The sequence below is a fragment of the Mesoplodon densirostris genome, chromosome 9 (assembly GCF_025265405.1).
Source record: "Mesoplodon densirostris isolate mMesDen1 chromosome 9, mMesDen1 primary haplotype, whole genome shotgun sequence".
Taxonomy (NCBI): Eukaryota; Metazoa; Chordata; class Mammalia; order Artiodactyla; family Ziphiidae; genus Mesoplodon; species Mesoplodon densirostris.
The window spans coordinates 10,469,177-10,484,801 of NC_082669.1; the positions used below are offsets into that span (position 1 = coordinate 10,469,177).

At 30.9% G+C, this 15,625-nt stretch overlaps 1 protein-coding gene across 2 annotated transcripts in view; it reads left to right on the plus strand.

Annotated features, from left to right (window-relative positions):
* HGF (hepatocyte growth factor) overlaps positions 1–11,207 on the plus strand; it is a 78,631-nt gene extending 67,424 nt beyond the window's left edge. For both annotated transcript variants that reach the window (XM_060107982.1, XM_060107981.1), the window contains exons 12-18: positions 2,783–2,821; positions 4,042–4,138; positions 6,668–6,742; positions 7,596–7,742; positions 8,242–8,348; positions 8,470–8,615; positions 11,031–11,207. In XM_060107982.1, coding sequence (XP_059963965.1) covers positions 2,783–2,821; positions 4,042–4,138; positions 6,668–6,742; positions 7,596–7,742; positions 8,242–8,348; positions 8,470–8,615; positions 11,031–11,207 — 788 coding nt within the window. The remainder of the gene's footprint in view (positions 1–2,782; positions 2,822–4,041; positions 4,139–6,667; positions 6,743–7,595; positions 7,743–8,241; positions 8,349–8,469; positions 8,616–11,030) is intronic.
* The last annotated feature ends 4,418 nt before the right edge of the window (positions 11,208–15,625 follow it).

The following is a 15,625-nucleotide window of genomic DNA, read 5'->3' on the forward strand; positions in this document are numbered from 1 at the left end:
TAAATTTGAGACAAGACTCTAATAACTTTAAAGTTTTTAAAACATATTTTCAACTAACATTTTTAAACTAAAAGTTAGTAATGTGCTATTGAAAGACTTCAGGGTGTTGCTAGTATTTGATTAAATGCTATTGCAGATAATTCATTTATTTCAATGTATTCTGAACATTAATTAATTTCAACAAATATTTTTACACTGTCATTTTTCTAACTAATATTTATAGCCAGGATTTATTTACAGTTTTCTTGCTGGTGAAAGGCTAATAAAATTTATCTTTAGAAGATTTGAGTTCTTATTTATTTAACTTCAGAGACTAAACATCATTTTCATACTGCACATTTGTATTACAAAACATGTAAAGGTTTGTATTCCTTTTTTAAAAATGCTTACAAAATAATATTTAACATATATTTTTAAAGTTCTCAAGATCCAAAAATAAAACTGTAGAAATGTCTATATTTGTCTATACACATATATACAGTATATCTTAGAAAATTCTTAAGTATTAAGAGAGCATAGTGGTTTAGAGTTTCAACTCTGATTTCCTGGGTAAGGATTTTAGTTCTATCACTTTAAGTGCTTAGGTAAATTACCTCCACCTCAGTTTGTATTTATTTATTCTTTTGTTAATAATTTTAAATTGTGCTCCTATTGTGTACAAAGCCCTATATATCATTCTAGGTATAGAAAATATAAACAATGTTTCCTACACTCAAATCGTCTTCAGTGTATAGAGGAGACATTTTACATACATAATCGCAAATAAAGTCATTTAAATACATACATATTAATATTAAAATATATAATAAGAATGGGAATACAAATGTCAGCGTGGAAAAAGGTGTGCTGTTCATAAAGTTTCAAATTTGAGTTGAAACTTTAAGGATCTATTAAAAGAAAGTTTTCTTTATGGTTTCAGCAAGAGCACATGTTTGATTCTGAGGCCATATAAACACACACACACTCATACTCACACACATTCCTACACTTCCATAGGAAAAACTTTTATCATTGACATGTTTTCCTTCTTCAAATTTAAGGTGAATCAATATAAAGTAAGATTTGTATCATATATATTTGTTTAGATTTGAGTACTATGGTGGAGACGTAAGGGAAAAGTAAAAGAGGAGAAATGAAAATAGTATTTTAAGGTAAAATGGAAAAGGCCTCGAAAGCAGAAGAAACTAGAATGCTTTCAAAAAATTCGTAAACTAACCAGCAACCCAGATTCTCTAGAAATCTGATTTTAAGTGGTAATGCAGCTTCTTCTAAATTGTGAGAAATATTGGCTTAGAGGAAAATCTATATATATATACTCTTAATTATTAAAGCCCCTAACTGGTAAGATCTACACATTTTACAAATTTGCACATTTTAGTAAGGTACAATAATGAATGAAATACTTTGTTTACGTACTAACTTGATGCCTAGAAATAGGAAACTTGATATGCAATTAAGAATACAATGAATAGTGTAGTCTTTCGCACCACAAACGATACAAAGAATAAATATCTAGTTTTTTATTTTAGATTTTTTATGTAAATAACTTGAGTGGAAAAAGCAATATCCTTGATGTTTTAATGACCACAGTCGGCCTCCATCCTAATTTGTACTGTGAACTAAAACAATGATCTCAGCTGACTCTAAGATAAAACCATCCCCAAGGATAAACTAAAGGGAAAGGGAAATGATGAAATTTGTATGTTCACCTTTACACTTATTCACTTAAAATATCTAGATCTAGAAAATGGACATAAATAAAAACGCTTTAGCATGTATTAATTTTCTCAAGATTTCCCATAAATAAAAATCAGATTTGCATCTATTACAAAGGAATCCATATGCCGTTTTTGTTTTGTTGCCGGTTTATTTGAGCTCAGGGCACTTCCAGAGACTAACAACCAGCTGGGTCTAAACAATGCCTGACTAAACTCTTATGTCATCAATTCTGGACAGTAACACACTAAATTCCAGGAAATGTCTTGTACCTCATTCATTACTACTTAAGTATTTTCAAATCCTAGCATCCTCCAAGCCTTTCTCTTGGCAGCAATTAAACCCCACTCAGTAGGGAGGTTGTAAAAAAGAAGTAAGTATGAAATTTTAGTTATAATTTATTTGCAGTTTCTGGTATTTTTTAAAAATACTTTTCCCCTTACTACCTAGAAAAACCAGTCTTTGAAATATACTAACAAAACATAATTATATTTGGCTATCCCTCTTTTTCCATGAGTGACCTTGATTTCTATCTTCTCGAATTTTTAAAAAAGTTTTCTAAAACATAGGAAGTTTTAATTATCCTTAACCATATATAAAAAAAGTAATCTTCAGAAAAAATATAAATGGGTCAAATTACAGTAAAGCTATGTAGTTTATCTATATGAATGGCCCAAATAAACAATAATAAGCATTAGTGCTGTTCAGTGGAATGTTCATTGTGTACGATGTTTGGCATCTTGGGAGAATGAGGCAGCTCCTTGTTGCTAGCAGTGTAATTCAAACTGCCAACATCCATCAAACCACATACCTGATAACCTTCACAGTCATAAAACAGGGCTTTCCTCACATGACCCACTACCAGTAGGTGCATGCTTTCAACTTTGTCTAAAAGTGATACATAATTACTCAAAAGAGTATTATTGCATTTTATTTTTGACTAAAATGTAAAGAATTGTAAATTATCCATTCATGGATATTTGGAATTCAATACACAATTCTGATTCTATATAACAGAAATATGTATGTAAAAATTATGTATATACATATATATTTGTTTTTACAGGTGAAGGTGATACCACACCTACAATAGTCAATTTAGACCGTAAGTAATCTTTCAAAATAATATATCTGAGTCTCTATGTGTCAGAAGTGATGTCATTATTTTCTTCATAGAAAAATAACTTATCATTATATAAACTTCCATCATAAAAATAAAATAATCTATTTTATGTTATTTGAACACTTTTTTTCTGTGTGCATGTGTAAAGGTGTTACAAAGGCAACTGCATACTGAATATCAAAATTCAATGCTCTGTCACAAAATATGTTATATTTAACTTTGAAAAAAGCATGTATATTGCTTTTACCTAATTGGGGGCAGAAGGTATCCATTGGACTTTCACCATCCTTTAAATTAAATCAGGATGCTACAGTCAGAAAGAATGAAACCAGAAGGTTGGAAAGTTGTGCAGTGTCTTTATCCTGCTCTATCTTTAAAGCTCTTTGCTTGCTCTAAGACGCAAAAGATGACACAATCTGAGAGGTTCAGTTAATCCTCAGCTTAAGAAAATCTGTTGGGAGCTGCTTGTATCTGATTTTCACACATTTCATGGGCTGAAGGAAGTTACTCAAATGTTTTGATTTAAGAGACCACCTGCTGTGCCCCAGGCTGAAGAGCAAGTGGAAATCTATTTTAGACCATGGACAAGAGTGGAAAGGATAAGGCAAGGAACACCGAGGAGGGTCAGGAAAAAGTTTACTTCAAAGAATTCTGAATTATATCTTTTAGATATAATGATTTAGACATAATTATGTCATTTGGATAAAATTTCTATTGATATAACTTCGGTAACATGTTGCAAAATGGTTCTACATTCTTACTATACAAATTCAGGAATAATAAACCAAATATAGTTTTTTTAATTTTCACTTAGGCTATTGCTTTTCGTTGACATTTAGAAATAAGCACTGTAAATAACATTGTTCCATTTTATGTTGAGGTTGTTAAGGGAAATACAATTAATGTTAGACCTGAAGAACTTGTACCTAGTGAGCAAAGCCACTGTCACTATCATGGTAATGCTGTTGACCTTGAGTTGATTAGTTTTTCTGTGTTACCCATCTAGTTAGATGAGGATAGCAAACATTTTGGGCCTGATTTGGCACTGTAGTTATGCTATTTACCTTCTTTTGTCCAAAATGTTCTTCTGACACAATTACAGTAGTTACATTTGTGTAGTTACCATTGCACTAAAGAACGCTGAGAGGCACGGATTATTTCAAAATGTTTTATCAAAATGTTGTGTTTGGTCCTCTTTTTAGATCCTGTAATATCTTGCGCCAAAACAAAACAATTGCGAGTTGTAAATGGAATTCCAACACGAACAAATGTAGGATGGATGGTTAGTCTGAAATACAGGTAATTATTAATAGATACAAATCATACATATCTGGGTTATTTGCAAAAGTTATATTCCCAGCAGTACGGCCATGTGTAGTCGTGCAGGTTGTGCCCTCCACAAGGCACCTGTATGGGGGGGCACAAGAGGGGACTAATCACATTCTGCTTGCCAAAAGCCATGGATTCTGCAATTTGTGTCTCCAGAGATGGTGCCATTTTAAATGTTTACAAAGGTCCCATATGTGTTTGCATTGTCCCTGATGTGGCACTTCAATTCTCGTAAAGCAAAAGACAACTACACAGAGAACCTAGCTATACCTTGATATCACCATATAGTTATAATACTTATGTTATTTATTTCCCAATCTAGTATATTATGAGATTATTTTTTAACTTGTCTATGCACAATCATATCAAAAATTTTATATTTGTTTTTAATTTCTGACTTTTATTGTCATTCTAATGAAAAATAGCAATAATTTAAAATTCTAGAACATTTCATCATTAAGGAAAAGATTAACAAATTATACTGATAGTTGAACAGTCTTGAAATTATAATATTCAGTATGGATAAAAAAATTCTTGACATGTCTATTTCTCAATGTTGTAAGAATCAATGCCATGATCTATGTAAAATTTTTCAAAATATACTATTATACAAAATTAAGATTAGTAATTATGTTGTAAGAATTAAATATTGAAAACAGGAGTTAGCTTAAAACCTGATCATACAACTTTCTATATACTACACATATTATACTGTATGGTAATCAGAATGTTAAAATATCTTTGTCTATATCTATCTGTATTGGAACCTCATCATGCAACATACTCCAAAGTACACCTGAATTCTAGCCACATTTTCCCTTGTTTTCAAGACAACCCATGTTTCTCTCTCCGAGCCTTTGTGCTGTGGTTCCCACTGTATGTTGTAGCTTTCTTCCTCTGTATTTTATGCCTGGAAAATCTTTCATTCTTTAAATGCCAACTGGAATATCTCCTCTTTTTGGAAACCCTCCCTGTTCCTTTACCTCTAGCCTCCTAGAATAGAGGAAGAAAATCCATTTTTTTAACCATAACCAAATCACAGTGGCATTAAATTAGAATAGAGACAACTTGAAACTGAAGTTTTTCTTAAATAAGTCAATTATTAACAAGCATGAAGTTTATATCCTTTGATGTATATATGACTTTAGATACCAGGTAGAAGATGGCCTAAAGTTCTCTTTTAGTGTATCTTTCTTTCAAGGAGTAACTCATCAATTTTTATAAATATTTATGTTGATAATTGTAGGGTAGCTGTCCTGGGTGTGTAGTATCAAAACAGATTTATGAAACTCACCAGAATATTAAAGCTGATTGTGCAATATGAAGACTTAATGAAGGCTGTAAAACTGGCGAGGGGGGTGTTTTATTTTCTTTATTATAGAAAATGTTCCAAGAATCTACATCTTTGAACTAATTAGAGGATCTTTGCAAATCTCATTACTCGAGAAAAAAACAAAAGACAAATACTTTTCAATTTATTCTTATTTAAAGGAGATTTCCTTTGGAAGTCTCCATGCTTGGAGAAGCAGGTGAAACTGTTTTTCATCAGATCAGAGTAGTATAAACTTTTTTTTAAAAAAGTACTTTTCCTTTTAAATGCAAGTTCTTAGTAACAACAGCTGTTTAGCTATTCTTCCAAAACTCACAGAGAGGAATAGAAATTCAAACTCGATATATATTCTTAACCTCCTGTGTGGTACAGACCATAAATAACTGTGGTCTTAGTCTGGGAATCTTATTCTATTGCCCTCTGAAGCACTGAACATCTGTACTCTTTGGAAATGTAAATTGTGAATAGTTGTACTTTTTTCCATGTGTCTGCCAAAAAATAATGGATTTACAGATTTTGGATACATCAAATAAATGTTCTAGTATTTATTATTCTCTACAAATAGTTTATAATTTCCTAGATCTGTCTTGCAAAATTGTTTTGATTTTATAAATAAATGTTATATTGTTGGTCTTAAGCTGAACAAACAAATTACTCAAACTCAGTTATACTCTAAGTTAATATATCAGAACTACATAATGGTAATGAAAGAAGGGAATAGCGCATAAATACTATATATGGTTACCACCAGATGGTTTTTAGATTTTAAATAAAAACTCAAATTTGCAGTTTTCATAATCAAACACTGAATTTAGAATAGGTCTAATTATCCTATATTTGTAGCACATACTTTTCCTCACAAGGATAGAGACACACACACACGTGAACATATGTGTTGGGAATGGATCTTCGTGTGTAGTGACAGGGTTCCTCATACAAAAATAAAGTTGCTTTCATAAAATTGTAATCACATTATGAAAAAAAGTTTGAATGCTATAATTATCAAATATCATCCTTCTGATAAAAGGATTACTTGTTTTATTCTAGTTGGGTTAATGTCTACATTTTTCTCTCAATGTGTTTAACAAATGGAGCCATAGGTTTTGCATTAATTGGCAGGCACCCTTTCTGCACAGACGTTACTTGTTTCTCTTTCCTCTTTCTCTTAGAAATAAACATATCTGTGGAGGATCATTGATAAAGGAAAGTTGGATTCTTACTGCAAGACAGTGTTTCCCTTCTCGGTAAAGTATTTCAGAAACCAATATTTGTTTTGAGCATTTAAAAATATGTATGGCTTCCACTTAGCTTTTAGGTTTAGAATGTGTATTCATTTAACAGTGATTCACCAGCATAGGGTGAACAAATTAATTTCTTTTTTTAGATTTAGCTTATAAAATTTACCTTGACTTAATTGATACTTACTTATGGGTACTACTTCTGTTCACCTCTTTCCACGATTGGCACTACTCTCATTTGAGGAAAAATTTTGCTAGAATTATGTTAATAATTTTTACCCCAACCTCCTTCTTGCACTGTATATTTCTAGATATTCTTTTTCTGAATTATCAACAAACTTCTCTCAATCCTCACTTCTTTCTTATGTAGAACCAGCCTCAGAATAATACTGAGAATAATTTTCAATGGAAATTCGCTTAAAGAAAAAATAAGGAGGTAGCATTTGTAAGCTTACTCCTTGATTCCCATTAAGGTCACATTGATTTTTTTAGTATAAATATTCAATCTCTATTAACAAACCAAACACACACATTTGAGATAAAAAAGAAATTTGCAATAAATTTTAACTCATGTAATGTGCTTTACCTGAGAATGTTTCATAAATGACCTACTCTCTAGCAAGAATAAGCAAGTTTTTGAAAAAAATAAAGCCATTTAGAATTTCAGCAATTTAAAGGTTCTTCCTGCTTATATATTCTTGTAATATTCAGAATCTCCCATAACAAATGTGTTGCTCTTTATTATATTTTAAAGTTTAAATTTAGGTTATTTATCTGCCCTTATAAGCTAATATAACAATATATGTGATTAATATTACATATTTTAAAGTTATATTTTATATTTTAATTTTTTACTTAGAAACAAAGACTTGAAAGATTATGAAGCTTGGCTTGGAATTCATGATGTCCATGGAAGAGGAGATGAGAAACGCAAACAGGTTCTAAATGTTACCCAACTGGTATATGGGCCGGAAGGATCAGATCTGGTATTACTGAAGCTTGCTAGGTGAGTTCCTTTAGATAGTTTCATATTTTTAATATAGAATGGAATTGTTGAAGCTTTTTCTTCAACTATGTTCTTATTCTTTCTCTCTCATGTAGATGTATTATAAAAGCATATGTCACATGGGGTGTGTGTGTGTGTGTGTGTGTGTGTGTGTGTGTGTGTGTGTGTGTGTTCAGAGGCAGAGAGAGGGGCATTTTCAAATTTTTCAAAAGTGAATAAATGAAATTGGATCAACAGTATGATCAGCCTGCTCTAAAACCAAAGGTTAGTGAGCAATTATATGATAACTTTAACAGGTAAAATAATGATTAAAAAATAGCAGTGACCATTTGTTCTTAAATATTTGTAAGTAAATATTCATTTCTCTACTACCTACTCCTAAGCAAAATTGTTTATTCTCTCTAAATGAATCATATTAAACATTCACACTACATTTTAATATGTTAATTTTGTGTTGAATCCAATCAAGGTTACTTACCATTATATTTTCTCTTTTCAGGCCTGCCGTTCTGGATGATTTTGTTAGTACAATTGATTTACCTAATTATGGGTGCACAATTCCTGAAAAAACCACTTGCAGTGTTTATGGCTGGGGCTACACTGGATGTAAGCTATTTTTAGAAAGATAAGGCAATATCATATATATTTTGTAAAAATATTTTGTATTTGTTTATTTTTCTCACCTTACCCTGTGCTCATTAACTGTACATATTTTGTGCCATTCTAGTGATCAACTCGGACGGTCTATTACGAGTAGCACATCTCTATATTATGGGGAATGAGAAATGCAGTGAATATCATCAAGGGAAAGTGACTCTGAATGAGTCTGAAATATGTGCTGGGGCTGAAAATATTGTATCTGGACCATGCGAGGTAAAAAAGATTTTTACGTAAGGAGTATGTGATGGATAGCATAGTTTCTTGTGTTTATATTTTCTATTTTTCTCAAATAAGAATCATTGTAAACCAACGTGTTCTAAGAGAGAGGAATTGAAAAAGATAACCCTTATTATCCTTGTACATTTTTTAGTTAAATAGTGAAGCAATCCATGTTTCATTAGCAGCAAACTAAGATGACATTTGTCTCTCAAAAAACAAGAAAAGAATACAGCCAAAACTCTAAGAGAAAGATGTTCAAATTAGAAGTATCCAATATGCAGTTTGATACAATAACTTGCATTTTTCTAATGTTTTTCTAAATGTATCTGATCTTCCCAAATTCTAACTTAACTCTATTAATTTTAGTAAGAGACACATGCCTGCTTTTAAACTTTTAAATATGTTTTTGGTTAAGCCAGTGTGTGTGTGTGTGTGTGTGTGTGTGTGTGTTTAAACAAATTCTATTTAAAAAACCAAAAGGTCAAAGTTTATGATTTTAAGAGCTTGGACATTTTCATTTGTTAAGCAACTGTTCTTTCCACTTGGCAGTGTTCCTATCCCTGTTTCACATAGACAAGCTGTTAAACTGTTATTTTTGATGTTTTTAAGTTAAAGAATTTTAAAAATTGCATTAAAATAATATGATTAAAAACTGATTATGTGTTTATAACCACTTTCAAATTTGGTGTTTTTTCCAGTAAATCAGTATCACTAAGATTTTCATCACAAATGAAAATCTACTAGGAGAAAGAATGATTTATTTATCTGTTTGTTTACTTATTATTGAGTTCTGTAAACACAAAGTTTTGAGTTAGACCAGATCTTTGAGATATTTAGACAGCTTGCACTTATCCCAGCCCTACCGCCATTACTACTTTGATATCTGCTCTTCAGGAATAGCCTGTAATCTGGTTTGTCAACTATACATTCTTAGATTCCTAACTTTAGCACTGAAAAATTTATCACATAGTTATTTTTATCTATATTTACAATCAATCAAATTGATTCAGCCACTTCTCAAAAATGCACTCATCCTCCAGAATTTTTTTTTTACATCACTGATATGTGAAACAGGGTAATATAATCATCAAACCAGGGATATCTAGACCTAAAAAAAGAAATCTCCTAAAATCTCATAAACATTTGTATAATAACAATAGCATCATTTCACATTTAGTGAAAGTCCCTCAAAATCAATTCTCAAAATGAATTGATTTGAAGAGCTCATATCAGTAATCACCTGTGCATTAATTTAAAAACCAGATTAAGACCTGTGGCAGAGTTTATATGAAGTCTCTTTGAATAAACTATTTTCCTTATAGTGTTTTATCTTCTATTTCACCCCCACCTTGATTTTCTCTGTCACAGAATGTTAATAGCTCTCTTCTTTCCACCTGTATTACAGAACTAAATTTTGCAGTAGTTTAGTTTTATCTCATCACATCACTACTGGGGGAAAATTAAGATAGTTGGAAGCACTCTTCTAAATACAAAGATGCCAAAAATTAGTCACTGCAATCCTAGGAAGACTACATGGCACAAAATAGTGATGCAGCATTTTTTAATGATTATATATAACAATATGTATAAACATATATGTATATAAAAATATACACACGAATCATTTTATCAATCTATTCATCTTTCATCTTTCTATCACCTATCTATATATGATGATACAACAGTATTACCTTACAAGAAATGCCATGAAATCACAGACTACCTTCCACAAAGGGGAAAAAATATATAAATATGACTATATTAACTACTAAGACTAAGTGGAGAAACATTCCTTCTTTCTTCCTGGAAAAGCAATTTCCACATAGTAAACAGAATTATTTTACCACCTACAAGTTTTTATTTAACTGTTAAAATCATTCTGGGGGCAGGATTGAGGGAAAGGAAAAAAAAATTAGAAATAAGAGAAAACTTAATGTGGGTTAATCCTTAAAACTGTATGATTACAGGTGAGTTTTTGGATACGTGTATTTTTCTACATTTTCCAAATTTTCTATATTGAACATACTTTGAAAATCAGAAGAAAGTCAAAATAAATATGAAATCTACCTTCTTAAAGAGCTATCAGTGGTCACGTGTTAATTAGTCTGCATTCAACAAAGGCAAAAACCACTTCAAAACATGAGTGACTATTTTAGAAAAGACAAGTCATACTTAAATAACTACACATGATAGAACACTTTGAACTTTTGTACTTATCTCAGTCCAACAGAAAGACAACTAATGGCCTAGTATATCAATTTTATGTCCTCATATTTCAATTGAAGTTATTCTCTTTTTTTGCACATATGTATATTTGAGATATAAATCGATACAGGAAATGTTAATGAATTGTCCATTTTTATTTCTAAAATAATACTTTGTTGTTATTGTTGCATGTCTTCTTCCTAGGGAGATTATGGTGGCCCACTGGTTTGTGAACAACATAAAATGAGAATGGTTCTTGGTGTCATCGTTCCTGGTCGTGGATGTGCCATTCCAAATCGTCCTGGTATTTTTGTCCGAGTGGCATATTATGCAAAATGGATACACAAAATTATATTAACGTATAAGGTACCACAGTCGTAGCTGATGTAACTGTGTCTGAAGCTTCCAATAATACAACTCTCCTTTACATGAAGATTTCAGAGAACATGGAATTAAAATGTAACTTAAAAAATCCCAAGACAACTACTTGAGTGTCATGTTTGTTAAGATACTCACTAATATTTATGGGTGTTTTCTGTTGTTTTGTTTGTCAGTGTTATTTTGTAAATGTTGAAGTGAATTAAGGTACATGCAAGTGTAGTAACATATCTCCTGAAGATACTTGAATGGATTAAAAAATGCAAAGGTATAACTGCTGGATGCTAAAGATATAATGGAAAAGATCAACTAATCTCTCTCGGCTGCTTTCCAAGGTAGTTTCTCAATAATAAATAAGCCATAAGTTAAACATTATTTCAACCTCACAAAAACAATTTATATCTTGTGTCCTTAAATTGTAACTCTGTATTAAATTATATTACCTTTAATATGCCATACATTATATTTCATTCATTCCTCCTCACCATGTGTCTTGTAATACTGGTACATATACTCTTTATAAAAGCATATACCTATACACAAATGCCTGGGTACACATGTGCATGCACTACAGTTCAAATTGTAGTGTATCTAATATAACCCCTAAATGTTCTGAAATTGTGTACTTATAGTTTTTCCTTAAGAAAAATATAAAAAATTCTAAAGACCAGTAGAAATATTAAAGAAAGGTGCAAGATAGAAGTGACTAGATCATCCTCCATCCATAATCTGCAGATGACCTCTACTGGTTGGCATGTGAGGTGTGGTCATGACCTACAAAATTAAATAACATCTAACCTAGGTTCTTACATATATTTATCATCCAAGTTATTTATGTAGTTTCTAATTCTTAAAGAGAAGAGGCTAAAATGTGTATTAGTATTATTTCTTTCCTTCAAATTTAGGGACAATTATTTATGCAAGCTGTTTTTAGATCTTTTTTCCTAAAGTATTTAAAAAATTCTGAGATGACTAATTGAAGTTTAAAAGTGTTTTGGTCTTTAAAATATATGTAAATATGTTAACTCTAAGACTTGCTGCTGTGATTGGCTTCTATCTCACCTTCTTTAAATTAAAAACAATATTTAAGAGGAAAATTTCCACGTCTCCAAAATTTGTAAACAGCTTTTCATCAAATTATGGATTAAAATATATATTGAAGAAATAAGTCAAAATATTTTTCTCTACCTGGAAGACTTTTAGCCTAATAAAACTTTAGTCAAGTAAAGGAAAAAATGTAAAAGGAAAGGAAAGGAACTAGCTTGTCTAAACTCTGTACTCAGTTATTTTTTAAAGTACAGTTAAATCTGCTGAATGAGATATTTTATCAAAATATCTTCATTTTATCTTTATTTTACACAGATCTTTCCTAATGCATGGGAAATATTCAGATTTTGTATTCTGTATGATAACAACCAAATCATACTTATTGTTGTATTAGTCATGATTAGCTAAAGATCATGTATTTGCCAAGAAATGAAATAACAAAGAGTAAAAGGATAGGTCTGAGTTTTCACAAAATATTCCTGTATAAAAGTTCTCTAAAAATAATTATTTGAATATTTTGAATCTAGTATTTCCATTTCTCTAATTGGTTTCTTTTGGATGGTCTCAATTAAGGCCAGGGATTCAAATGATGCTCTAAAATCTCCATAAGACAATGTTCAATCTTGAGTAAAATGGTTTTAAATTTACTCAAGAGCTTAGTCCACAGAGTATAGGGCAGCAAGTCCAGAAATGTTTTTCCAAATTGTGCCATTTTATTTATTTTCTGTAACAAGGTATATGCTGGTATCAAGAAACAGTGAAAGCAAAGAGAGATCCAACAAGTTGTTAGTCCATACCAGCTTATTTGATTGTATTTCTCTCTCCCTTGTGTAATATACCATTATAATCAACATACAGAAATTTCAAAGGCATATTGTCTAAATATTAAAGTATTTTTCAGTTTCTTCTTGCTAAGTGGCAAAATTTTATTGTCACATATTACTGATATTTGTAAAACATTTACTGAATTGTAATTCTTTTAAATACTCACATTTTAAAATATTTATTTTACGTATTTTCCTCTAAATTTCCACAGAGAGATAGGGATGACCTAGATACAAAATGAAGCTAACTTTATAGACATTTTGAACTCAGTGTTTTCCATTTTATTAAAGGGTAAAAACAAGACCACCAATAAACCATCAGACGTGTAAACTTTCTTTGAGAGTTTCCTTTTAATAGGAGGAGATTGATGAAATTGATAATAAAAGCAAGATGAACAAGACCCATGTTATTTTAGGTGGTACAACAGCGAATAATCATGTCATTTTTCTCTGGTGAAAGATACTATTTCCTGGGCATTCTTTTCTTAATAAACTACAAAAATAAAAAATAAAAAAATCCAATTTATCTAAAAATCCATTTCGAGTCACGGAAAAAAGATCTTTTAAATTAGAAGTTTTCAATGTTATTTTTATTTTGGCTGTTTGAATAATGGTTATATGCTGTTATAATTGTGGACATTTTCTTATGTCTACCAGGAATAGTAATGTAAAATTAAAATATATGTCATAATGCCTCTGCCGTGCAGAAGGGATGATAAACCTTTTGTATACTTCTTTAATTTTATTGTAAAATGTGTAATGACTTTTACCTATCTGCTGTGGGCAGGTCCTCAGTACAATGGTTTATATTGAGTCAATCTCTAGTATTAACAGGCTCTTGCTTGCTATCTAAGTGTTTCAAACTATGGGAAATGTGAGACACTGGAAGGCAAGAAAAATAACAATAATGACATGTGATAGCAAAATTGTATTTCACTTATTCCTGTGAATATTTCTTGTTGGTACCAATGGTACTGTACAAAGTGAATGTTATAGCCACAATATTCTCTTGAAAAAAACACTGTCAAGAAATAAGAAATTGCTGTCAGGAATATTCTTGTTGTTTCTAAACATTTTTTAAAAAGAAATAATGGTTTTGCAATATAGGGATCATGAGGTAAAGAATTTTAGTAAACTCTCATACTAAAAAACTTTTAAATTGACTTGGTCCAAAAAAGAACTACTTTCAATCAATTATATCCCATATTTATAGACAAACTCATTTGAGAAATAAAGTTATTTTAAATGAGATATAGTCTTTATGTGAATAAATTACTTTTCACAATAAAATCCAATAAGAATTCATCTTTCAACATCCAACTGAATTTTCAGCTAAGAATTTACTAACACACACAAAAAAGTTAAAATTCTCTGGACCCTGTAAATCTTGACAGTGTAATTTTAAGTAGGTTCATTTCCATTTGCACAGAAAGTTTCTGTCTTTAGGAAACTGAAAATGGAATACTGTGGATGTTATGACTGTTTGTCTTGTGTGTAAATAGGAAATAGATAATCTGCCTATTGAGTGGTATAGCTGGACGCTTACCCAAAAGGGGGACACTGTGGTTATGACGTGTATATACATTTTCTGTAGTTAATAAAGTTGTTATTTTTATAACCATGATTATATTATTATTAATAATAATAAAATATTTTATCAAAATGCTCTCTTTTTCTTATTTTAGTTATATACATGGATATATTTGAATCTGCTCTAGGGCCTAATGCAGAAAACAACAACAATGATCTCATTGACAGAAATTACATATACTTTGTTGCAAGAAATGTCATGTAACCTGTCTATAGAACTAAGACAAAAAAATATTATTCTATTCCAACTTGTATCTATGGTAATATCAGTGGTCTTCAGTTAACTATTAATCTCTATGCACTTCAATTTCTCCCATTGCAAAATATAATTATTCATTCTTCATATTTGCTAGAGTGGTACTATGATATAATTTGCTTATAGATAAATATAAATATATATACATATATATATATATATATATATATATACATATAGTGTCATCATGAATGATCATCTGAATTTCTTTACCATATCACTATATATTACAAAGGGAATTATAATTCAATTAATCAATTTGGAATATATCTTCAAAATATGCATTAAATTCAGAATATATATGAATCAAATTCACTCATTTCATTCAAATTGGAAGCAAAATTGGAAGAACTAATTATAAACTGATCTAAACAAAAAGAATTCTGTAACACCATTGCCTATTTCAAGTTATATTATACTGCCTCTCCCTCCAAAAGTTGCTTGGGCTTCCCTGGTGGTGCAGTGGTTGAGAGTCCGCCTGCCAATGCAGGGGACACGGGTTCGTGCCCCAGTCCGGGAAGATCCCACATGCCGCGGAGCAGCTGGGCCCGTGAGCCATGGCCAATGAGGCTGCGCATCCGGAGCCTGTGCTCCGCAATGGGAGAGGCCACAACAGTGGGAGGCCCGCATACTGGAAAAAAAAAAAAATGTTGCTCTACTAATTTTTCTGGCATAGATACTTATCTCAAGTGATGATTAATGTA